The following is a 27,583-nucleotide window of genomic DNA, read 5'->3' as shown; positions in this document are numbered from 1 at the left end:
TGTCTCTGTAAGGTAGGCGTCATCCTTATTAGCGTACATGCACATCTGCACACTACTGGGTGTGTGTTGTCCTTGTGCCAAAGTCTGTGCTCTTTTTACTTTAAAAAACAAACAAAAGAAATGTCAGTAAGGATTTCACCGTGCCATGCCCTTCTGATAAAGAAGTTGTACGTTCTCATTCACAAACGAATGAGAAACGATGGGGGTTGTGAAGGGGTAGAAAAACCGAATGTTAGCCATGAGTCAACGTTAATTCACGTAATAAAGCCAGTAGATTAAGTTGAAGAGGGAGAAAGCAAAAGGAAATATTATCCGTGACCATCTGTCGATGGCGTTTACGTCGGTCAGGTCCGGGATTTTGATTTTGAGCTGTGAGGATCGTCTACGCAGACGTGTCTTCTTAAGAGGCGGGGCCCTGTCCAGGCTTTGCCGGCTCGCCCCAACCGGCACGCTCGGTTTCCTGTACTGGACCCCCGAGTGATCGAACTGCATGGAGGAGTTGCGCGACTCGCTCAGACTGGTCGTGATTTCATTTCCTGCCACCTCGTTATGGATCTCCAAGGTCGTCAGCAGAATGTTCCCCTGGGAGTCGACCTGGACCTGAGCGGAAGAGACAGATAGTGGTGTTAAAGACGACCCGGCATATAGCTGGCGGTGGGGCGTTCAGTGAGTAATGACAGGGACACATACAACATACATCAGGACTGGCCAAGCATCTTCCACAGATCTGACAGATTAAATCTTGGGCAAATAGAGAGTGGCCTTCAAGAACAGGCCTCCTGGCCCAAAACGAAACCAGTTCTAACAAATCAGCCCTGGTTGGATTGAATGGTTCCATTATTCATGGCAGCTCCAATGTCTCAGACAAAATGCATATAAATCATTTTGTCAAGGTGGTGTATGGGAAAAAACTAAAGATAACTTACAAGACATGATAGCGATGTCAAGCTGAAGGGGCATGTATGAGGAAAGCATCTGATAACAGCTGCTCTTATTTGATAATATATGAGTTAATATCAGTATTCTGTGATCAGTGTGAGTATTGCTCTTGCTGAAATTGTTGAAGATATCATCACTAAACCCCCGTAACTTAAGTAAATCTAAATCAGAAAAAAATGCACTGACATGTTCCATGGGACATACTGTACTTACAGTACCTCTCTTAATCTTATCTAAGATCCTGTGAGTCTGCACAACATTGGAAAAATCTAAAAATCGCAATATCCTGACCTACTGCAATGTCCAGATATGGAGAAGCCTCAGTTTCTTATCAGAGAGACAAGCGTTCTGAGAGTGTCTGAAACATGATGTTTTGATTCGATGCAGGATTCTCAATGGCACATCAAACGGCACATTGGAGAAAGGTATTTCATTATTTTCAAACAGTTTAACATCTCATTTCCTACCAACAATTGATGTTGACATTTTTGACAGCTATAAGAAAATAGGTAGAAAAATCATGTCCCAGTGAATCACAATTCATATTGCCTCAGATATAGCCTATTCAGCAATAAAAATCCTAACATAATTTTTCGTATTGTGCAGCCTTGATAAATAATTCAAGGTATCTTGTGCTGCTGCAGCAATATCCATACAGATATTCCAACATCCAAGAAATGAGTCCCTGTTTGAGAATTGTTTACTTTGAACTTGCTATTATTGGAAAAGAACTTAGAGGTCATGACTCAAGGGACACTATTGGAAAGCCACTAAAGTATTGAAACAGTGAACAGTGAGAAACAATCAATGGAGAGTCAATATAATGGAAGACACATGCTTAATGTATGTGATGGGGTGTTGTGACAAAAATGTATAGAATGTATGACATGTTGATACACAGCAACCTAACAGGTTTCTTTGCTCAACAGGGAGGCGAAACTTTGTGTGGCAGCAAAGTTTCAAGAGTTTCAGGAAGTTCACAGATGCGGCAGGTGAGTGATGACGCCTGTGTACCTGATTGGAATGTCTAACAGACGAAGCCTTGCAATTGCCTCCATCCAGAACAGACTAGCCAGGAGAGACACAAACACAAAGCCCTTCATCTGAACTTCAGTCGCAACAAGGCCAACAGCATCAGGAGGCAGACAATCATCATAGCTGATTGTGAAGAATGACTTCAACCACATACTAGTTCTGTGCTGAAGCTGAGGCCTGCAAATCTGGTTAGACTTTTATAATGAAGCTATAATGAATAAGACATTATTACATGTGATCTGCTAATAGACGCTAGCTGAGATTCAATTGTTCTTTAGACAAAAGTATAGCTAAACTCCATTTACAGCAAAACATGGTCACTGCTAGCAGCTGCAAAAATAACTTGTTTGACCGTGACTATAATTCTTACCCTGGGCCCGTCAAATTTGTCCCGTTCACTGTTTACTTTGAGAGCCTTCTCAGCGAGTTTCTTCTGCATCTGCGGGCCTCTTCCAAAGAAGATATAGTTGACGAACGCATACTCCAGCAGTGCCAAGAAGACAAAGACAAAGCAGCCCATCAGGTACATGTCTATAGCTTTGACGTAGGGGATCTTTGGAAGGGTCTCTCTCAGATGAGTGTTAATGGTGGTCATCGTGAGCACGGTGGTGATCCCTGAAAGAAACAACAGCACAACGTAAAGTGTCACTAGAAGGATTTTACAGCGCGGAACGTGTAACCTTCTTAAAAAGTGTGTTCATTTGATGCATGGTGGTAAGTTGCATTGCTTTCAGTGCAAGCCAAATATTCATCTGTTCACCGACACCTCTCTAATTAACACATTTCTCATGAAGAATAAATGTCACAGCTTGAAGTTAACATCCCCTTTTATAGGGTTTGAAGTGACGGTCTGTTCTCATTAAACCCTATACGCCACCCGAGACAATATTTACTTTGATTGTTGTAGAAGGACACAATTAAAACTCTCCCATGCATGAAACTGGCCACAGAAGTAAACTAGAAGTGATACCACCTGGTACATACTATAGATCTCTGGCTCTAGATGTCACATCCTCTCCTTGTGGTTTTATGTGGCAGCCAGTATGTCCAAGACATGTTTCCCTAAGGCAGGGGTTCACAAACGTATCCATGCCAAGGACCCCCAAATAGCCATAGTGTCTGGCTGCGAAAATAGCCAATCTAGCAGCTCACGACGCGTTGCGATGGGTTGTGAGCTTGTAGATCAGCTATTTTTGCTATTTTCAAAAATGTTTGAAAATGTTTTTGACATTTCTGGAAACATTTTAACAATAATAGCATGCCAGTTTTGGCCATGTCATTATTATAATTTCTTTCCAGGTTGAAAGTGGTTAAAGTGGCACAACAATCTATTGAATTTGAATTGAAAAGAATGTACGTTATTTTATTTGTTATTTTCCTCTCCTTTCCACTTGACCCTCCTGACACCCCCTGGTTGTCCCCACTTTGAAAACCTGTGCCCTAAGAGACAAATTATGCAACGTTGTGTCACGGAACGTGCAAGACAGGAGGTGTATAGGACCCAATCGCAGGACAAGAGGCAGAGCAGGTTAAATGCAAGGGGTTTTATTACCAAAAAACAGAAAAAACTAGGAGCCAAAATGACAAAACATGACAAGGAATGTTACAAGGAATACTAAGAGTTTAACGTTCTAGGAATATACGAGGAGAATAAAGTTCTGGAAATACACTAAGAGCAAACTGAACACAGTAACAACATTTACGAACTGTCAAAGAACTTGAACACACAGGGGAGTATAATTGACATAACTAGAAACAGGGATGGGCTAGGAGACCACGGTTATAATAGTTTGGGATTTTTCATTTTAGTTTTACTTTTAGTTAGCTTTGGGAAAAAAAATCGAATTCAGTTAGTTTTAATTCGTTTTTAGAGCGGATTAGCTAGTTTTTATTCGTTTTTATTTTTGAAAATGCTAATAGTTTTAGTTTGTTTTTATTAGTTTTAGGGTTAGTTTTAGTTTTTTCATACTTTTTTCATATAATAACATAATAATTTGTCAGGTGTAGGATTGAAAAGGTAAGTATTGTGTAATAAAAACGTAACAAAAGATGGCATTTAGTGTTTTCCAAAACTCAAGTCATTTCTTGACTTGCCTACGTAATTGGTGACGTTTGTAAATACGAGTCAAATAGGACCCTGGCCAGACTGAGTTAGCCTGGTAAACCCTCCCTCCGGAAATCTCATTTCAATTCGATTTCAGAAAGGAGTCTGGTCTGAAACGCCTTTCTGCAATAATCGCTGTGGGCTGGAGTTGGGCGGGAGTAATACCGTTGACTGACAACCCCTTCAACCAATGATCGTTTTTCCCCTTCAGCCAATGAGCAGTTCAATTTGACGAGCTCCAGACTATGTGACGCAACGGGACTTTTGGGACGGCCATGCCGAAAATAGGTTGCCTTATTGGGATACATGCGTGTCACTCCCCGCCCCTGCCGGTTCTCTAAATTTATATTTTTAAATAGGCTCTGTCATGATTAATTGACCACATATATGAAGTTAAACAACTAAATTCTATCCAAACGATATCTTATAAGTAAATTCCGTGCCTCAAAAAAGAAGTTTGAAAGCGTTATAAAACTGAAAGTAAGAAGTGAAGGCACTCATAAGGCACTCGCACAAACAACAATGGCTGCCGTTCGTCTTTTTTCGGCGGCTCTCAGGCTGCACTCGGGTTCATTCGGGCTCACTCGAACTCGCCACCTGATTGGCCAACTGTCGCTGTCAATCACAGAACAATGAGCGACGACGCTGATAGGCTCGTCGGCTCGGCGAGCAGAGCGATTATTGGAGAAAGGCGTTTCAGACCAGACTCCTTTCTGAAATCGAATTGAAATGAGATTTCCGGAGGGAGGGTTTACCAGGCTAAGACTGAGTAGCGAAGTGAGAAAAAAACAAACATAGCAAATTAGTCTGGATTCCAGGCTAAACACAAAGGGTAATTAACAAAGGACAGGTGAGACAAGACAGGCAACAGCTACTTGGGAAGACAGGAAAGACATTTAAAAATAAGACACCTGGAGAAGAAACTCTAACAGAAACTAACAGAGACCTAGACTGAACATAGAAATACCGAAGGCATAAAATACTGTACAATACAAAAACACCCAAGGAAACAAGACTAAAGACAAACCAAACAAGGAACAAGAACAGAGGACGCAACTAAATGTCCAAAGACCATAGCCGAAACTTAGAGAAAGCAATATGTGAGTGGTTGAAATTCAGAGGCACGTTTCTATACTCGTGTATATTCCTTGAGAGAAAAACGTCACACGACTCCGTAGTAAAAATAATCACCAAAAGATTTATTCCAAAACCAAAAAGTGTTCCCTGGTTACAAAGTCATCTAAAAGCAAGTTCTCAAACAAAAAGATATACTACGGTCAAAAAACTGTGTCGCTCTGACCTCCTTTAAGCATCAACTGAATCTGCACAGCGCTACAAAACACACACAGGTGATATAAATCCTAATCAGCACTGCCCTGGGCACACTCAGGTGTTAGCAAATGTCAATCAGCACTGCCCTGGGCACACTCAGGTGTTAGTCGCTCTGACCTCCTTTAAAGGAGGAGTTCACCCAAAAAATGACTTATTTTCTATCAATTGCACACCCTATGAAGCCTTGAATCCATGGATTCTTTTTTGTTTTTGTCGCATTCCTAAGCTAATAATTTGATTCCCGTCTCCTACCGGCTAATGTATCCGGTAGGAGACACAAAGTAGATTATTTGTGTCTCCTACCGGAAATACACACGGCCATCAAATTAGTGTCTTAAAGGGTTAGTTCAGATTTTTTGAGTATTTTCTGTAGGAAATACTTACCATTAATGTAGTGGTTGCAAAGGTATTAATCGATTGCCCGAGTCCCGTGGTCAGAGTTATGGTCCGTTTCTGATAAATATGAATGTAGTTCCGGTAGATTAGTAGATTTGGTGGGGGCCGCTCATTAAAAATAAATAAATTTAAAAAACTAGCGTCATTTGTATTGTTGACCTATTTCTACCATATAGAGCAAGTTTCGTTCAATTTCGACCCCTCTGTCACATGGTACTATTTTTTGTGTCATATATTTTGTGCGTGAGTAGGCTGCCGCGGCGCAGTGATTCTTGACACAAACATTAGTACCATGTGACAGAGGGGTCGAAATTGAACGAAACCTGCTCTATATGGTAGAAATGGGTCAACAATACAAATTACGCTATTTTTTCTTATTTATTTATTTTTAATGAGCGGCCCCCACCAAATCTACTAATCTACCGGAACTACTTCATATTTATCAGAAACGGACCATAACTCTGACCACGGGACTCGGGCAATCAATTAATACCTTTGCAACCACTACATTAATGGTAAGTATTTCCTACATAAAATACTAAAAAAATCTGAACTAACCCTTTAAGAATGCCACAAAAACAAAAATAAATCCATGAAATCAAGGCTTCATGGGGTGTGTAATTGATAGAAAATTAGTATTTTTTTGGGTGAACTCCTCCTCAACTGAATCTGCACAGCACTACAAAACACACACAGGTGATATAAATCCTAATCAGCACTGCCCTGGGCACACTCAGGTGTTAGCAAATGTCAATCAGCACTGCCCTGGGCACACTCAGGTGTTAGCAATTGTCAATTAACTTCTCAGTTACACAACATGAGCTCTCTTCTTAAAACTACAGTAACAGCATTGTTTTTAACCTACAGAAGCATCATGAATTAAACAAATTAAACTTATTTAACCCTTTTTAACTTAGCTTATTTAACAATCATAAACTTTGATAAACATGAACCGCTTAGGCAAAAATACAAATCACAAAATAAGCAGTTATTAATATAATAAACACAATATTCGAACTTGGCTCCCACACAGTACATGTCCAGGGCTAAAGAACATGGCCAGAAGGGGCAGAGGATCAGACCATGTTGAACCTTGAGTAAATCATGGGTCTCTCTGTTGATATGTAACTCCATGCATAAGGTTGGCTGCACAATCAAATCTAAATCTTAATTTAACTCTCAGAGTCTCAGAGTTAAATGAACACTGAGGATTTTGCTGTGTGTCACGTCCCGAGGTTTGAATTCAAATTATTTACCAGCCAATGAGTCACACCACTCAAGCGTGGAGTGAATATGATTGGGTGAAATGAGAGGTCACATTCCTCCATGCTAGAATGTGTAGCGGAGATCTATCTTGCTGGGCTAAACAAAACGTGTCTCTTTAATTGCAACTTTAATTAAAAAGCAATTGGTATAACATTGCAGGCATAGAACGGTTTGGCAAAGACCCTGTCTCTAATATGGAGTCATCTCCTTTTGAATTCCCTCGCCTCATTAGTAGAGAACACCGCACTTCAATATCCAAGGCCAAACCATGGGCTGCTTTCATCAACTGCAAGGATATATCGCCGCTGGCGGGCAGAAACCTTGTATCTCCATATTTGATCTTTTTGTGTTTTCATAAATTATTGGCCTATGTATTGTATACTTTGTCATAGCTCACAATGCGTCGCAATGCTATGCCCCTATTCTGACTCTATTCTTCCATATTATAACTCTTCCTATAACTGCAATATTGAGAGCTTAGACAAAATATAATTGCACCCACTCTTTTACACCTGTTATCGATGTGACAATAAGGTTGTTTCTGATACACATTGCTGTTTTGTTGATTTCAAATAAATCTATTAAAATTGAGTGATGCCCGTGAGCAAGGCAGGGCCCCTCAACCCCAGCTGCTCCAGTGCATCCGTTCAGTAGCCAACAGCATTAAAAAATGGATTATAAGACAATCACGTGTATAAAATAACACAAATCAGAGAAACATTAATGATTGGTGTATCACTAACTGTTTACCACATATTTCCCATATTCAGCCGTGGGGTATGACCAAAATACTGTATGTGGGTAACGTATAAAGAGGGCCCCCCTTAGCTGCCACACAACAATTTTTGTGAAAATCATAAAAACAAAATAAATGGTGGCCATTGTATTTTACGCAGGGACTTCTTATTGGTAACATTGTTTTAATCTTTCGTTTTTTTTTGTTAAGTGATGCAAAACTTGCATTCCTCCACCTTGTCATAAGCCAAACAGATTCAGTGGCGTAAACTAGTTACAACAGGCCCCAATGCATGCTATTATGATGGGCCCTAGTGCACACTAGTTAATTGCACACGACACATGCATGCGCACACGCACACGCACTCAAACACACACATGCATGCACACACACTTATTTCTCTTGCACAATCTGGCAATACTGCTAGACCGCCATAGCTTGGGAGGACGAGACCGCCCGTTCAGAGTATGGGAAAGTATCCCCATTGGCTTAAAGGAGTAAAGGACAGCCAATGAGGAAAAGGTCGCTAGAAAGTGTTGAGTAGTTGATCAGTCTCTTCTTAGACCAGCTCGCAAGCTGGTAATAACCTGTGTTCCAATGGATCTAATGTAGTTATAATTTACTCACAAGCTCTTGTAAATACTTTTCATTGGTTCAATATTTATAAAAACCCACAGACACCCTTTCAGTAACCACTTTCACTCTTACTTTCAACATTTTCCAAAACTAGCAGAAATTGCCTATCTACAAGCGCAGATCGTCTATTTTCGCTAGTTTTTGCGTTCCACTGTCTTACAGCAAAGCAGGGTAGTAATTTCCAAAAACAAAACATGCAAAGTTGAAAAATGGAGATACAAGGCTTCTGCCCGACAGTGACAAAATGCATCCATCATGATGTTCTGTCTAGCTTGCTATCCTAAAGTTACCTGCTGTATGGTTGGTGCCACATAACTGAGGGCAGTAATGCTGATGCCAGCTGAACTACTGCATTGCTGCTATAAAAAAAAGGAATCCAATTTAGGGAGCTTTGCTACTTTCTCCTCCTGTTCTATTCTTTCTTGTCTGGTCTTACTGCTGCTTTTATGTTTGAAAGGCAGCATGTCAGTCTTGATGTTCACATTTTGCGCCTAAACTAGCTATATCGTTTCATCTTCTCACAACATACAGTACATATTACCCAGCAATCGTCATTGCATATATTACACAAATGTAAGTACTGTATAAGTATATCATTTTGTATTACAGAAAAAAAAACATGACGGATATGGGTTTGTCTTTTGGAGGGCATAGTATAACAAATGACACCAATTTAATGTATAATTTAACACAAGTTCTACTTTTTCTGAATCACTCGAAACGGGCCGTTCTTAACCCAGCATATTGTTGGCGGGCCCTCTCTGTCTATGGGCTCCTGGACATGACTCTAGTAACATTATGTCACAGGGAGGCATTGGGAACGATCTCTATAGTCTTTGTATGATTCAGCCGGGGAATGAATGCCAGGCCCAGGGTGGACACTCTCACCACTAGGGCACTTAACTGGACATGGAGTTCCCAGAATCAGTAGGATTCATCCCCCTGGGAGAATGAAGGTGGTCAGCTATTAAAATGACCATCCACCATTCAATTTTGAGATACAAAAATATTTTTTTTGGCCTAAGGGTGGCGCTAAAAGAAAAGCTGTGGGGTCACTAAAACCAGTAGTCTGCCGGGAGCATGAAGGTGCACAGCAAATTCCATGACAATCCATACAAGAGTTAGGATGATATTTGGGCGCAAAGTGGAGGACATTGGGACAGATGGACATTGTCATGCGTAGAACCATACTTAGTATGAAGAACTACAATTACAATAGGTGGTGCCTACAGCATGCATCTTCCGTGCTTGGCCCCTAATAACATGTAGCATCAACACAAACTGTATTTACCTGGCTCCATCATGGCTCACAGCCTGTTTATTTCTGTCCATTCTCACTTACATAAACCTAAAGTGTTGCACTGCATGTGTGTGGGTGTGAAGAGCACAGGAGTACTGTACTCTACGTGGCATTGATTTCTCCAAAACAAAACCAAGAGCTCTTTCGGCGTTAAGAGGATAAATGGGTTACTCATCAAACCCCAAAACAGACTCACTGGACTATGTCAAAAAAAAGAAAGAAGGAAAAACAAATGTTGTCAGTGATAAGCAATTTCTGTAAAGAGATCTACACATATAGGGACAACTCTCACATAAAACATTGATACGGTAATACATTACAAGATACAGTATATAGGACATGTTTCTGAAAGATTTGATCTGTCTAAAGGCTATCAAGTGTATTTGAGGTTGATTCTGTAGTGAATCAAATGAAGCACAATTTTCCTGAATTCTAACTGATTGAATACCCCACCTGAAGTATAATCACACATTGCTTGGACATGCAACTTTATGGGGATTCCTGTAATTTCAGCTTTACCTGGCTGTGACTCTCATACCATCATAGAGACAGCAGACAGTAGAGCAGTTTACCCCAGATTTTTTGGGTCGTGGACCCATTTTTATGGGTCATAAGTAAATATCCCCTTTTTACATTTCCTGATATATTTTATTCAAAGAAATTAAATTAAAATTACTAAATAAATCTAAGTAAAATTCATGTATTTTTGTAAGTTTGGGTCGTGGAGAGACACCAAATTGATCTTTTTGGGACTCTAAAAGGTTTGGGAACCCCTGCGGTAGAGCATAGACCTAGGGAATAGTAGGTAACCAAATGCAGAGGGGGCAGTAGAGCAATTGAGGAATAGCCTCCCCTGTGATTAAATTTGGAGAGTACAGTAAGTGGAATTGCATTCTAACTGCATTGATCTCTCTGTGTGTCTCAGCGAGTGGTGATACATTAGAGCTTGTAAATCAGAGTCCACCGCATGCCTGTCCCCCCCAGAGAGGACTTGTGTGGACTTGTGGAGGGGCCTCCCTATCTTCTAACTAGATCTCTCTAAATGTACTACATCCATCGTTGATGCACCAGGGACACGCACCTGAGCTTTTAACCCATCCTATCCGGGAACGCATCTGTGTCACTAGATTTCTTTGGCTATAGAAAAATAGCAGATCTACAAGCTCATAGCGCGGCACCGTGCTGTGAGTTTATAGATCTGCTAAGAAATCGTGAAAATGTGTGCAAATCTTTTAATATATTATATATAAATTGTCCACGGACAAATACATATAATTTTGGGTGGTCCTTGACATGAAAAAGGTTTGAGAACCACTGATATATAGCAGCATAAGTTTAGAAAATGTAGGATTTAGAAGACATTTGTAGAACATTTCCCAGAAGCCATGATTTGAGTTGAAAATGTTCGCTTTAAAAAACATTCAAAGATTTGCACAACTTTTCACGATTTTTCAAAGAAATAGCCGATCTACAAGCTCGCTCGCTATGAGCTTGAAGATCTGCTATTTTTGAATAGTCAAAGACATCTGAAATGACACAGATGCGTTCCTGAATTGAATGGGTTAAGGAACACTGCAATTGAAAGCGACGGCGCTCATGATAGTGCAAAGACATTGCATGGGGGTTTTCATTAAGGTCACCGTTCCAGCCGAGATCAATGGAGTTGGCTTGGGGCAGCGATTCTCAACCTGTGGCCACCGGTGGGCCGTGAGGATCCTCAAGTGGGCCCCCAAATAATTGGCAAAACATTCAGATTTTGAGAGCGTAAAATGAAACCAAATGGTACCAACATCAATACAACATGGAATTGTGGACATAATTGTGGAATTGTGGACAACAAAGTATTTTACGTTTTGGGTCTGAGAGGCAAAATCTCATCAAATGGTGAATCCGTGGCTCAAATGCCGAATAAATAATGGACCTTGATATGAAAAGGGTTGAAAACCAGTGTGCTAGTGTGTCACAGTAGTACAGTAGCTCTGTCTCAGTCAGAACGCTGCCTCTATCTGTGCAGTTGAAGAAGGAGCCCCTAGTGCCAAGGACCCACACAGAGCCTTGACAACACGCTAAAAATAAAAGTAAAAATAAAAAAAAATAAAAAAAGATACACATCATGTAAAGCAATTTTTCGATGTAACAATAGTTTGACAGCTTGATATATTGTAAAAGAAAATCACTGTTTTTTATTTTAATTTTTTAATTTGTTTTTAACACATTAGCTGCCAAAGACGTATATATACGTCTTTTAATTATCAGCTGTTGTCTGCCAAAGACGTATATATACGTCTTTGGAAAAAAGGAAAAAAAAAAAAATTTTTTTCAAAAAAAATTTTTTTTTATTTTTTTTTATTTTTTTATAATTTCAACCCTTGTCGAATTATGAACAGATTAGGAGCTAAAAATGTTCGAAGATTTGCTGCTCCATTCACTTCAATGTTAAAATTCAAACGGACAAACAATTCACTTTGTTTTTTGGTTTAAAACTACTGCTTTTGAGCTATATTGAAACATCAACCAAACATGTCAACGAGGTCAAAATGACCTCGTTGACATTTGTGAAACCACACCTGAATCTCATCTGTGATTAGAAACCATCTGGGGATCAATCATACTGGAGGAAAAAAATCTGTGGCTACGCGAACAGGTACCAAAAACATGGCAAAACCCTGGCAGGCAACAGCTAAAAATCTGAAAAAACTCTGGCAGGCAATGTGTTAATACATAATTAAATTATCATTAAATATAACCTCGTAGTGGACAGCTGCATGGCTGAAAAGTAATTTGATTACTGTATTTAAATCTATACAATAAGTGACAACGTTTTGATTATAATCAATCGAGACGATCAAAACAAGCTTATCCTTTAAGTCAGTGGTTCTTAAAGTGGGGTCCGGGGACCAAAGAGGTCCAGGAGGTCCCGATAAAAATGAGGAACAGTTAGATATATATTCTATATATTCTACTCCGGTCAACTAAGTATATGCTGTAGGGTTTAAGTGGTTAAAGCAATTAATTGTCCCCCATCCTGATGAAAAAACCTATGGTGTACACACATGCATGAACGTGCAGGTAAATTAATTTGTGTGCACGATCATGCATGACATGCATGACTATTTGCGTTCATTTAAGGGGTTTGGGTGTTTGAAAATATGGTCACCCTATGCAAAGCACTGGTCCATATCATACCTAATGCCACCCTGGCAGCAGAGGCATCATAGTTGATCCAGAAGGATACCCAGGAGAGGATGGTGATCAGGATAGATGGCATGTAGGTCTGGAGGATGAAGTATCCTATGTTTCTCTTCAGCTTGAAGCTCAGAGACAATCGTGGATAGGAACCTGTGGAGAAGCAAGGAGAGAGACAAGAGGAAACATCCCTTTTTACTTTGAGAGAAACACAGCTATATCTTGCATTTTTCTTCAGCTCCTAGGGCAATGGCCACGTGAACTGGCTTCATTGCCATGGAAACAAGTAAGTGGGGTCCAAATTGCAATAACTTAGCCTTGAGGGAGCGATGACAACAAGTATAGAAAATGTCTCAGAGTACACAATGTGAAGCTGACAAGAGCAGCCCCACATGTAGTCCAGGGGCCAGCACTGATATTCAACACAAATTGGTACCACCTAAGGTGACCGTAAAGTTTTTGTATTTTTGTCTTCCTACATGTCTCTAGTTTATATTTTGGTATGATAACCCTTCCAATCTTGTAGCTTAATGGCAGTTATCACTACCTACCGGCTAATGTATCCGGTAGGAGACACAAAGTAGAATCTTTGTGTCTCCTACCCCGGGCATCAAATTATTGCGACAAAAAACAAATATATCCATGTATTCAAGGCTTCATGGGGTGTGCAATTGATAGAAAATAAATATTTTTTTGGGTGAACTCCTCCTTTAAGTTTTTCAGGGGGACTCTCTACCCATTCAGCTATGACCACCCCAGACCGAAGGAGGGTCAACTTTTACAAGCTTATGGAAAGCAGTCTTTTTGCAAACACCAAAAATCTGAGAAGTTATCAATTGCACACCCCATGAAGCCTTGAATACATGGATATATATATTTTTTGTCGCAATAATTTGATGCCGGGGGTAGGAGACACAAAGATTCTACTTTGTGTCTCCTACCGGATACATTAGCCGGTAGGTAGTGATAACTGCCATTAAGCTACAAGATTGGAAGGGTTATCATACCAAAATATAAACTAGAGACATGTAGGAAGACAAAAATACAAAAACTTTACGGTCACCTTAGGTGGTACCAAAATATGTCTTGGCCCCTGGACTAATGACCATGCATCACTCACTCACTCACTCACTGGTCATTGGTATTGCCCATGCGACGTGAGGTAAGAGTTGGCACTAAAAGCACATTGCATCAAGAGACACAAACCATACTGTATGAAATTTAACATGCACAAGATTTTTTTTTAGCTCGCCACAGCACAGAGACATGAAGCTCTCTAATGACCTACTGATATATAGAAGTGAGGTGACTACTCTACATTTTTGATGCTGATACATTAAGAACGTTGTCCAGTGCTTCCTTCAGCTAAAGGACATTTATAAAATTAGATCATTCTTGCGTCCTACTGATTTGCATAAAGTCAATCATGCTTTTATTTTTTCCCACCTGGACTAGCTGTAATGCACTTAATGCACAGTCAGAGCTTCCTTCACCAACTCCAACTAGTGCAGAATGCTGCAGCCCGAATTTGAACAGGCACAAAGAAATACAAACACATTAATCCTGCTTTAGCCAACTTACACTGGCTGCCTGCCAGCATTATTTCGTATTGATTTCAAAATTATACTGATCGCCTTTAAAGCTTTAAATGGCCTCACTCGAAATTACATAAAGTATTTATTGACTGTGATCGGCTAACCAGCTCAGCTAGTTATTTCTATATCCCAGCTTTTATTGTTTAATGTTTCTATTTGTTTAATTTTAATCTGCTATTCCCTGTGTTGGTTTTTATTTGTTTCATTTGTGTGCTTTATTTCATCTGTTTTGCTTTTATTTGTGCTGTTATTTTCTTTTCTTCTGTGAAGCACTCTGTATAACCTTGTTAAGAACTGTGCTATATAAATAAAGTGTATTATTATATAACTGCAGTTGTAGAACTACAACACCAAGAAGTAAGGGTTGTTGTTGTTGACTGTAATATAAACACCAACGTTGCACCGGGGGTTCTATGCCCGGGGTGGCATTATGTTGACTTATTATGTTGAGGTAGATGAGGCAAGCAGGGATAGAGAAAACCATGTTTTTCATGCTGAAAAAGGTAAAGCAACCCCCCCTGGCTTTTTTCAATGCAAAGAATATAATGTCCCCTTTTTAATTAGACTAAAAAAATGAATGGTGTCAATCTGTGAGATCTTTTGCTAAAATATGATATAGTCCATTCAGACTTACAGTCATCATACTTTGCCAGTGCATTCTAGTTTTAAGATTTTTTTTTCAAAAAGTCTAATGCCCCAACTTTATTACAGTGCAAAATCTTAAAGCTCCCCCCTTTAAAGCTAAAATTGGTTAAAGCTGTCCTTTTCATGAATCTTAAAAACAAGTTGATGTCTTGGCTTTAGAGGTCCAATCCTGGCAAGCTTCTATAATGTGACTGAGTACACACACACCCACCTCTGTGTCTATTGACACCTCAGAAACACAAAGTCAAGGCATTTGAAAGTCTCCTCCTTTGAACCTCTGGTGGTAAAACGAACCAACACTGCTCTCTCAGGTCACTTGAGCACGACATCGCGTTCAAGCCCAAAATCCATTTTCCATACATCATTAGTCCAGCAGTGGGAATAATCATTATTGTGATGCCTCTGAGTCGCGCATCACAAGCATCACAAGGGAATCATTTATGCTTCTGCTCTTCTCCCATATGAATATAATATATCCTTTATCAAGTACACCCAATCCCCCTGCTACCACTACCTCCTTTTCTTCCAACAGCTTGAATAAACAGACGGGTAATTGCCTCTCCATTCATATTCCCAGTTCTAGTGTTGCAGTGAGAGGCTGGTGGAGGATGCAAATTTTGTAATGAGATGAGCCTTTTGAAATAAATTATAAGAAGGCCCTCATGGGAACACAGGCAAAGCTGAGGACAGCTATATGATCATGGCCTTCACAGCGAACTTTGGCAAAACTCATTACATTCGAGCACCTCCCTCGCGTGCAACTGTTGGGAGTGTGGAGGTTCCACAGCAGAGTTGAATGTCATTAGACTCAACATGCAGTTCAGGGATAATTCGACCCACCCCCCTCTCAATCGACAATGAATATTGTAAAAAAAATCTATCTATCTATCTACCGGTATCTATCTACTGGTATCTATCTATCTACCGGTATCTATCTATCTATCTATCTTTCTATGTATCTATAACTATCTATCTAAATGTGTCAATATAAGAGCATGTAGACCAACTAAAACTGTAAAAGTTGTGTTATTATTATTGTTATTATTGTAGTAACATTGGCTACTCGGCCGTAAACTTGTATTCACTGAAAAAGGATTTCAGCTTTAAACAATTGAATTCATACAGCTAATTAATTAGCGTCTCTCTTCATTGAACATACCAGTTGAGAAGACCACGTTCTTGGAGACCAGCTTGTAGTCCACAATGGAGAACTGTGGGAGCTCGATGCGGGTCACCCCCGTCACCGCGTTGTCCCCTCCTTTCCAGTAGAACTCAATGTCATCCGTCGTGTAGCCGTCTGTGGGTGAGGGTGATGCACACATCCCAGTCAAAGACATGACTCACGTTTAGAGGGTAAGCACTGCCCTGTCACTTTGTTAGCAAGAAGATAACATGACTAATGTGTTGTCATTCACACCAATGCTGGAGTGACATTTCATGTCCTAATGTGTCACATGTGATTAAGTCCCATGAATCACAAAGGCTGGGTACATGTGACATGTAAATCGTCACTGTCATGCAGAAACCTTGTATCTCCACATTATTTTCATGTTTTATCATAAATGAATGGCATCTTTTATACTTTGTTTTATGACAGTGTCGTGTGGAAGTAGCAAAAAATATCGGATCTACAAGCCCACTATACGTTTTGATGTGACACATACTGCGGGACAATGTTTTGCTTGGCTATTTTAGTTTTTTAATATATATTTTTTTATTGTAACATTTTGTAAGTTGAATATGGTTAAGTCAAATATTTAACCAATGAAAAGTACTAACAAGAGCTTGTGACTAAATAACTTCATTGGAACACAAGTTATTTTTTCCATTTCCTGAAAATAGTGTTGGACATACAAGGTTTCCACCCGACAGCGACAAATTGAGGGTGTGTCTGACCTTGTTGGCACACAATCTGACAAACACCACTTTCGAGGATTCCATGACCATCGACAGCTTTATGAGGGCAAGTGTGTTGAGAACAAGGATGGCCAAAGAAGTTATTAAAAATCATAAAACCCAGACCAGTGACTCCGTCCTTGTGTGTTGGTGCTTACTGTCTAACTAAAATCACTCTTCATTGGCACAATAGCTGTAATGTCTGCATTGTCCTCTGTACAAAACAGCCACAGTTTATACTGTAGATTATCACCCAGGCATTTGCCGTTGCCCCTAGGCATTTGTCATTGCTATGATGACCTGTACTTTCATCGTCACAGAGGGTGACAATGAATGGCCAGGTGATATTTTGTTCATCACAAACGTATTTAGTCACACATACAGTACAATGAGAAAATAGCATTTGAGCAATGCAGTATACTGTGGCGGCGATGTTTGACATGCTGAGTTCCTTCTGCAGTGAGGTCACTCAAGGTGACAGTTCAGCAGACGGTGGCACTTTGGCTGGCACTGACTGGTCAACTACTGCCGTATCACCCCAAGGGCTGATAACATTAATCAACCTCAATGTCCAATATCCTTTTATCACTCCCTTCACCCATGGCAAAGTATATCATAATTTTTATTTATTTATTTATTTTATTTTAGTTTGAGTCATAAACTGGGCTTTTAACTTACAGCTCTCGATTTCCAAAGTGCAGTTCTGCTCATCCAGTGGGTATCTCCTCAGATCCATCATGCAGGCTGCTGTGGTTGTGATTCTGAATTATAGACAAACCCAAGAGAGAAGTACACATCATCTGGAGGAAATTATTGCTTTACGATTTGATTTACATCATACTGCGGGAACAACCCCCTGTAAAATGAAAAGGGAATATATCAGCACAGAAATGTGCTTCTTTTAACCTACACAACATTGAGAAAGACAGAAATAAATTAAATAAAAATCTATAAGAAGTTTTTTTTGTGTCGATTTGTTGATTATTTACATATATATATATATATATATATATATATATATATATATATATATATATATATATATATATACACACACGATTGGCCACCTACTTGGAAATGTATTTTCTTGTGGAGAGACGCAGAAACCCCTGCTACTGAACAAACACTCTATAGCAGTGTTTACTATCATAATTTAGAGATTTAACCTTTTTAACCAAAACATATTGCTTACCCTACCTTTAATTGCCCAGCCCTAACACCCATATTGAATGTCCAACACATCCACCTGCCCCTTCACTTCAGGCTTACCTAGAGTAGGCGTCACTGTGATTAGGGCTGCATTAACAGCCTATAGTAAACCAATGATCTCACAGCAATTGTGTCCTTAGCATAATTAAAGCTATCCTTGTTTTTATAAGGCCTACACTAATCTCTCCAACGCATTGTAATGTTTCTATGGTTAATGTATTTTTATCACTGGGCTTCTATGTTCTATTGTTGAAAAATAAATAAATAATAAAAAATAAACTAAGCTAACTCTTGGTTTACAGTACTATAGTCTGAGAGTGAGAAATGCTATCTACAGTAGGAGATGAAAGCGTTATTGACCCAATGTCTATCCTTTTATCTGCATAGTAGATTTTAAGTGATTCTGTTATAGCTTAACAGTTCTCAAGACTGCTTGATCATCATCTTAGAGCACAGCCATCCACAGATTATAGTGAACTAACATAATTACTAAATGCACATAATTGTATTAACACATTACTATTACTTCATTGTATTCTCTGCTACGCATTGTACTTTTAAATGCACATTTTGGCAATGCAGTGGCATTTAAGATTGAAAAGCAGATTGTCTGCAAATTAAACTTAATTGGGTTTGAGGGCTTGTTGTACTGAGAAGCCAAGCGGTAGTTTCTACACACACATGGCTGAGCCGCAGTACATTACCATAAAATCATGAGAATTACGTCCTTAATGCCTCTAAAAAAGAAGCAAATAAAACACTATATTTTTTCAATCGATTGATAAAATCTGCCTCGATATCTCTGTTGTTTCTTCTATACGTTATTGCACTGCGGTACTTGTGGTTAATATGATATACACACAATATAATTTGATACAAGTGTTGCTGTTCTTTCAGAGGTACTGCGGCAGCAGAAATATCATTCCTGCATCATAAGGATTGTTTCTGACCCTGACTATTCATTTTGAAAGGAGCATGGGCGGTCCAGTGCAATCATGTTTTTGTTTTAAGGCAGACAGTGGTAAAAGTAACTGGCAGACAACATTGGAGAGACACTCAACCCTAGAACAGGGAACATGCATGTTCAGAACGTGAACAAATTATACCGGCATCAATGCATGTCATCTTCCATTCACAGCATTGGCCATATTGCATATAAATATAGACCACTGTACTTTCAATAGCTTCCTTTTTAGATTTTTTGGGGCTTTTTCTGCTTTTATTGATAGTATACAGTATATTGACAGGACATGGGGAGAGAGAGACGGGGAGTGAACACAGCAGGTCGTCAATCTGCATTGCAGCCTAGGTGCCCGGACCTCTAGGCCAGCGGTCTGGGTCAGTTCACCCGGGACCATTTTAAACTTTTTAAATAAATCTGTGCTTTGAATTGCATTAAAATGCAGCTATAATGTAACTTGCCCAAAACATACTGGTACATTCACTGTATTGGATTACATACCGTTCCATTTCCTGTCCAGTGAGGTTACTCATAGCCGCCCTAGTCTGGGAGGCTTCGGCTCAAAGCCTGAACAACAGGGGCGCGGCCACTGCGTTCTGATTCAAATCAACAGCCAATGAAGAAAAGGGGGCGGGATCCACATGCAGTGGGTGTTGCATGTAAATAGGAGCGACGGGAAGCAATTTCCCCTTGAGAAATTGCGGCCGCCATTGTTGTGTACTGCTGTTTGCCTCTCGTCGGACTTTTTAGACGAGTTGCACAGCTCTCAGACCGGTAAGAGGCGTGTCCGCTCAGATTCTGAGCGTAAGTTACATTCCGCCCACAAATACCAGGGCTCTGGCCCAGAAGTTCCTCGCCACTCCCGTTTGTATGCGAGAGCTGGCGAAAACTTCTGGGAACTCAGATTACTCATAGCCATACAAGGGACAGGTTTTGTCTCAGAAAATGCCCAGAAGGAAAATCACAACAATCAAAATATGGTGGTTTCAACGGGAGAGCATCCGTGGGAGTCTAGCTGCAGCGTTTGTACTCACCTTAGTCCGTAGAGAACGGTACCGTCCGGGTGGAGTCGAATCATGCGGTTCTTAACTGTAACACCATGCACAAAGGACTTCTTGTCGTTGAGGAAGTAGGTGTCAGGGACCCAGAGCTGGTCTGCCACCCTGTTGTCTAGCGTCAGGTTGAGAGGGATCCCAGCGTAGGCTAACCTCTTATCTCTCCAGTACTGCTGGAAGTACATAGTCAGCGTGTAATCCTATGGACCAAAGGAGAACACAGGTCATTTAGTGCACATCACAGACACAGACACATCAAATTGATGCTATTACATGGCAGATACTGTACAGTATAAATAATGCAGTATTGTGTCCCAGATCTGTGGGACTCTCTCTGGGGTAATGTTAGCGTACGCCGTCATAACTGTGAGTTCAGGGTTCACTTACTCACAGTGAGTTAAGGCTACCACCTAGGTCATTGCTACGTGTCTGCAGCCCCAGAGCTCAGGATGGATTTTCTGTAGTCAAGGTGATATTTATAGAATTGTCAAACAACTCTGATTCTCAACAACCGGCCCCGGGCGGCCATTTTTCAAGAGCTGTCTAGAGAAGAAACCCTCCTCAGCCCTTCTGCTCAGAATTGTGGCACTAGCCCTCAGATTATAGATTTCCATTTCTGCAGCCACAGCATCGATACCATGGCTCAGCTCTGAAGGCTGACCACTACTCTCGCCATGCCCAAACACTGCTGCCAACTGGATCTGCCTGATTAACCCAACAACAACCCAAAACTGGAGCACACAGCACAGTGGCATGATAATTATACCAGAATACCCAATCTAAATAATTCAACAACATGAATCCTAGCGTTCCAGGCATTATTATTCAGGGAAAATCATAATCGATGAACAGACAAAAATGGAAAACATTTGGCAAAAATAGCAGATCTACAAGCTCACACAGCGTTGCAACGTGGTCAGTGGTGAGCTTGTAGATCGGCTATTTTCGGAGGGGGAGTCAAGTACAGAACCCTGGGGGACCTTGATCAACGTGTGTGTGTGTGTGTGTTTGTGTTTGTATGTGTCTGTGTGTGAGTTTGAGAGAGTTATATAGATAATAATATTACTGTTTGTGTGACATGTGTGCATGCCTGTGCTTTATTGTTTTACAATTAGGTTTGGATTTGGATATATCAGGAAAATAACCTAAAATTGGACAGAGGAACGGACAGACAGAGAGACAAAGCAGATACAGTAGCTTTGACATGGTACAGTTACACACCATGCATGCTGTGAAATAAGCCTGTCAATAATTCAGAGGACATTCTGATTTCCAACCGGTTCCACAGGTGGAGCCATCAAACAGAAAAGCTTTTTCCTGGGGCTTTAATGGAGCTCTTTACTAGCCCACTTGGCTTTGTTCTGCTGACTAATGCTCTCTTAAATAAATAAGCAGGACTCAGGAAATAAACACAAAGTTGGCGATGCTGAGAATGCCTGCATTTGAATCCACTGGCACAGTAGCACACTCATGACAAGTGTTTAAGTGCCTCACTTTTCCTTTGAATACAACTCCCATATCTCTATTTGTCCTCAACACTGGTTTAACTACATCTTTCAACCTGGCACGCCACATTTTCATAAATAGTCTAAATAGCAGATCTATAAGCTCACAACGTGTTGCAGGGTGACGCGGTGTGACACCACCGTAAGATTAAGTATAAAATAGAGCTTAAAGTGGTTAATAGGCCATAATTGGGTGCTGTGGGTCTCGGGATATCTCATGGTAGCTCTGAACCCACTGGCCTGATTTTGAAGAAACTTCCTTGAAGGGTTAGCAGGGCTTGAAATGTACTTTTTATTTGAATCAGCCAATCTGGCTATTGGATGTTAGTTACTAGCCACTCAGAACATATTTTTGTTTTTATTGAAAGAAAAATCACAAAATATAGTATTATACAGTAGTTAAGTGTGCCTGCCATGTAATGGCAAAACACTTATTGTATTCCGCCATACTTAATAATAATATTTATTTATATATATATTGATATTTATTGATTGACCACTCGGTTTACAAAACGTGCGGCTTGGCCGGGAACAGTGTGCTTGAAAGTTTCTTTCCGTTACGCCTTACCATTCTGACGTAATTCGCAAAAAAATAAGAATTTTGGCCGCACGAGGTGGCCTAAGTGCACATGGTTGACACGGCCTCGGCAATGTATACATCAAAACGTGCAGAATGACCGGGACAAGCTGGCTATTACTTTTCTTGCCGTTACACGTTACCACGGCGACGTAATACGCATAACTACGTAACCACGCCCCCTTTTAGTCCCCCATTGAAACCCATGTTAAAAAAAAAGTGCCCAAAACGCTCCGAAACTTCACCTAATCCCCCTAAGTGGGAGTCTGCCAATGAAAACATTGGCCTCTGTTTTTGGCTCAGACCACCGGAAGTAGGTGAAACAAGCATTTCAAACCATTAAGATGAATTGTTTTGAATTATTATTATTATTTTTTAGATGCTCCTTTTTTGCTTACATTTTTGGGGTACTTTCTTTTTTTGTTTTAGGGTTCGGTGAATTTTTTATTAATTTTTTTCATTCATTTTTTTCTGGTTCTTTTTTTTACCCTGACAAAATTGACCACCCAAAAATGGTCAATTATGAGCACGTTGCAGGCCATTTGGAGTAGATTGGTGGTACTTTGTAGTGACAATATTTTGGGTCCAGACTTGGCGAGCTGCAGTCACACTTAAAATGTCTAAGAAATGTTTTTTCTAGTTTATAATAGTATAACCCAACCACATGTGTAGACCAACAATATTGGTCAAAAGCAAGCCCACTGTATCACCAGCCTCATTTGTTTGTGTGAGACAAGCATATCGGTCATAGTTTGTCAACTTGTTCAGTCAAATTTACAACATTGGTTGTATTACATGTCACAACACTGCATTCATGGGAAAGATAAGATTAGTGCTAGGAGAATTATGACTCCATCCATTCTGCTTATTTGGAAGTTGAGTCATCACCTGCCAAGTTCGCTAGTAACTTGACAGTGTTACCCACCAGTTCATTTTGACCTGCATTTGGCAGGTGTTAATTTCAAGCCATCATTAAATCACATACAGAAGTTTGTGTTGTCGGAGACTGGCCCCCAGGGGCCAATGCGTCATGCATGGGGACAGCAAGTTGGCTATAGGGCAGGCTGATTTGACTGGTCAAAGTCAAACAACACATATCGCCTCAGATAATCTCATAGCCTCTACCTCCACTCAATCATTGAGGACCAGATTTATGTACACGTAAGGTTCAGGGCAAATTGTGCTGGCAATCTGCATGAACAGAACGTCTGATTTACTAGGCTAGCAGCTAATTACGCTATCTGTGAATGGGACCGCCTCCTTGTTCCATATTTGTATGTGAAACAGCGGTTACAGGCAGCCATAGCTTAATCCATGGGTTCCCAAACTTTTCAGCCCGCGACCCCAAAATAATGCGGCCATTGACTCGCGACCTCACCTAACCTGGAGGTAATTTATGCACATAAAATTGCACGTTCGGTGCGCAATTGTAATGCATTTTAGTATGACTTTTGACTGTAGGCCTACTACTTGTAGCTACTGTTAATAATGTTGTTAATATAGAATTCAATCAATCACATTTACAGTACCCTGTCGTTTACAACCCCACCGTCAGTGTCCCGCGACCCCAAGTGGGGTGGGGTCGTGAGTGACCCAAACTTTGGGAACCCCTGGCTTAGTCGGTAGAGAGGCCAACTGGTAATCAGGAGGTCACCAGTTCAACCATGCCACAGTACCTGAGCAAGACATTTATTCCCTAACAGCTCCCCCCTGAGTGATCTTCATGACCGAGCAGTCATCAGCTGGCTGAAGCTGAAATTGAATGTCCTCTGCAGGATTAATAAAGGTGTACCTTTTAAAAGGTAAAAGGATAAGGATAATTCCTTTTAACAGGTCGTTCATGAAAGTCCTTACGGTCTTGTTTCCAATGAGAACCTGTGAGCAAATAGGGGTTAAGAGTCTTGCTCAGGGACAAATTTCATTTCATCGACACATATGCTGGCCTGGCCTGGAATCGAACCTGGGGTAACCAGGGCCTCTGGCTCCCTAGGTGGGCTCACTAACCACTCAGCTATGGCCGCCCCCTTGGTAAATTGAATGCATGCAAGACAGAGCCCTCAACCAGCTCATTAATGAAAGTAAAAGCTAAATTCAATACTGATTAATGAATTGATTAATTACACAAACATTGTGGAGGGCGCATTGCAACTGAGAGAAATTGAATTTGGGTGACTATTGTTCATAAAATAACGGCTTTAGGAGTCATAAAATGAGCTATTGAACAGATAGCAAGACAATGACTTGTATTACAGATGACTTGAACATTGTGTTTTCTGTTTCTGTAATGTGTTCATACAGTGAAAAAAAGGTTCAGCGCATTGAATGTCAAAACAAGTGATGTGATATTCCTGCTGCAGTGCCGATTACAAATTAAAATGATTCAGATGACAGGTAGTGTAGGCTTGAGTTGCAAGGGGTTTGACTATTTGCTGGTGTTGTGCCAGGGAGGTTCAAGGTCATCTTTGACTTCTTGCGTTACTCCTTAATCTAGCCTATAGATACTATACTATAGAATATATAGGCTAGGCCTACATTATCTCCTCCCATTATTTGTGTGATCCTCCCTTAAATGCATATGCATACTGTACCTACTCCCATTATGTGTGCAATCTTCCCTTAAATGCGCATATTGCGATTGAATTATAAGCAAGGTGTGCTTCAGAATGACAAGCACACTGTATTTCCAGGCCAGTGCACTTGTGCATTTGATGTATGTTTCCTTGGTGCAGAATGCATATGAAATGAGGCAAAAGAGGGGTCTTTCTTTGTGGAGTTTGCATGTTCTTCCTGTATTTCCTCTGGGTACTTCGATTTCCTTCCATACCAAAAGACATGCATGCTAGGCGCACACTTCAGCCATTGCCCTTAACCAAGGTACTGGCATTACAACTGGAGTTGGTCCTTGGGGATACACTCACTGTGGCTGCTCATTGCGCTCAAGTAGTTAGGAATGGGTAAAATGCAGAGGACACATTTCCCCAAGGGGATAATAAAGTGTAACTTAAAGCTGCAATCCATACATTTACTGTATACTATACTGTCATTTATACAGAAGAAAAACTGAGAAATGTATATCCTCTGTAGGACCACTACATGTTGACAAGTGGTATTGCAACTAAATAGAAACATTATTTAGCCTCTGCTCAAACAAGTTGTTTCCTATAGCAGTGGTTCTCAAACTTTTTCAAGGACCTCTCAATTAATAAGTATTTGACCGCAAACCATCATCTGAAAATATTTGCTCAAGATTTTTTTTTACATTATTAGCACATCTACAAGCTCACAACACAGCACATCGCGCTGTGAGCTTGTAGATCAGCTAATTTCAAATAGCCGATGTATAGGGTTTAAAGTTTTCAGAAATGTGCAGACGACACAGTAGTAGTGGGGCGGATATATCCCACAATGATGAGTCGTTGTACCGGCAGGAGGTGACAGTCAGATCTAGTGGACTGGTGTGCAGTTAATGTTGGAAAGATGAAGGAAGGAATGGTATAAAGAACACGTACGTATGAAATATATTGTACATCTAACTATATAAATGGCGACCGACTTCCGCACCCTCGGTGCGGACACCCCACAGCTCTGTTATCGAATAAACAACGCACCGCCAGACCACATGTCGCCAACTGACTCGCCACGGCGGCCGCGCTGAATTTACGCGTCGCGTAGGGGACATCTCATTGCTCACTACACCTTTTCCACCGCGCAACATAATTAATTCTACTCACCAAATGTCGGACAAAACGGAAGGGGAGGCAGCTTCGTACCGTTTACCGTGCGCACGACCTAATCACCACAACAGCAGGCAGCCGGTGCGGGGTTTTTTCCTTTTTTTCCAAAATGTTTTTTTGGTCACCATTTTCTCCAGGAACCATTTCTGGTGTAACGCCACCGCCAGCATGCGCTGGGTTGCCAGGTTTGCACAGCCAGCGCCAGAAAGAAGCAACCACCTACATCAAACAAACAACACCCATCCCAAGGGCCCCGCCCTCTTCTACGGGGGTCCCCACGCGCCCCTACACTTACAGGGGGTCCGGCCACCAGCGGGCTGACCGCGGACCCCCTGCATAACTATTACATTCTCTCCCTACATGCCTCACTTACACCTCGCTGAAACTCGCGCCCGCCGCGCTTACAACACGCTCACCTGGCAACACCAACACCCCTCCCTCCACCCCCTCTTCCTCACCACCACGCCACTGCATACAGTCGGCACAAGGTCCCTTCTCCACACACACACAGCACACACACTCACACACACACATGCTTCTACGCCGCCAACGCTCACCAACACGTCGCCAACGCGCAACAACAGTTCTGCATTGCTGCGTCTCTTCTCCACCACCACGCTCCATTCAGGTCACTACAATGTCTACACACGCTGCCTCTACTTCTTCCTGTACTTACAGCCACACTATCCGCTCCCCTGTGCACGTCGCCACGCTGTCTACTCTTTACCTCCCTCTCTGCCTCATAGCAAGTTAGCAACAGCCTCCACAGCACACACTGCTACCTCCCCCCCCGCCTGTTGCACGCCTAACACTCGCCTCCATCCCCAATATACACGCGGCCACGCTGGGCCCCGTGCGCGGCTGGGGTTGAGGGGGGCGTAGCCCCCCGAAACTCTAGTTATACATAGTTTAGTTTAGGGACTGCCTCTACGTGTGGCAATACTGACCCTTTGCTAAATACAGAAAGCACCTGTACTGTATGTCCAGTTTCCTAACAGATCAAAATCTTTTAGATCTGACTGAAATTCTAAAAATAATTCTAAGAAATGTTGTGAAGGTGAAAGTTGGTTCCGCAGGGATTGGAGGCTGAGCATCAGATAATGAGAAGAGATGTGTCTGGTTTAAGGCTCTGGCTCTGTGACAACTTTTGCCAGCGTTCTTTTTCACCTTCTCTCTGGCAAAAAACTCCCTGTGTTCCCCCGCCAAGACGTGATGCATTATGCTTCTCATTGGGTCACATGCCATGAGCAGTAAGGCTGGGGGTTGGCTGTAGCGGTTCTACCAGTTTGCCCTCACATTACAGAGATAGAACCCACCTGGGCATGTGACATGTGATTTTGCATGTATGGATCTACAGCGTTGATAGTTAACCAGTTCCTTAACACATTCACTGCCAGGGGTTTTCTAAAACAGGCTGTAGCTTCTCCCAGCATTTTTAAGCATTCTGACTAATCTTTCAAGAACCACAGAATATTT

At 41.1% G+C, this 27,583-nt stretch overlaps 1 protein-coding gene across 1 annotated transcript in view; it reads right to left on the bottom strand.

Annotated features, from left to right (window-relative positions):
- Nucleotides 1-249: 249 nt before the first annotated feature.
- gabrb3 (gamma-aminobutyric acid type A receptor subunit beta3) overlaps nt 250-27,583 on the bottom strand; it is a gene marked incomplete at both ends in the record, with an annotated part of 103,219 nt that continues 75,885 nt past the window's right edge. The window contains 6 exons of the mRNA XM_084067848.1: nt 250-594; nt 2,345-2,589; nt 12,931-13,083; nt 16,330-16,467; nt 17,745-17,827; nt 20,271-20,491. Of these exons, the coding sequence (XP_083923974.1) occupies nt 250-594; nt 2,345-2,589; nt 12,931-13,083; nt 16,330-16,467; nt 17,745-17,827; nt 20,271-20,491 (1,185 nt within the window). The remainder of the gene's footprint in view (nt 595-2,344; nt 2,590-12,930; nt 13,084-16,329; nt 16,468-17,744; nt 17,828-20,270; nt 20,492-27,583) is intronic.

The sequence above is a fragment of the Gymnoscopelus microlampas genome, assembly GCF_963454915.1.
Source record: "Gymnoscopelus microlampas genome assembly, chromosome: 9".
Lineage (NCBI taxonomy): Eukaryota > Metazoa > Chordata > Actinopteri > Myctophiformes > Myctophidae > Gymnoscopelus > Gymnoscopelus microlampas.
Note: the sequence above shows the minus strand (reverse complement) of the source record. Positions and strands in the feature narration are given on the sequence as shown.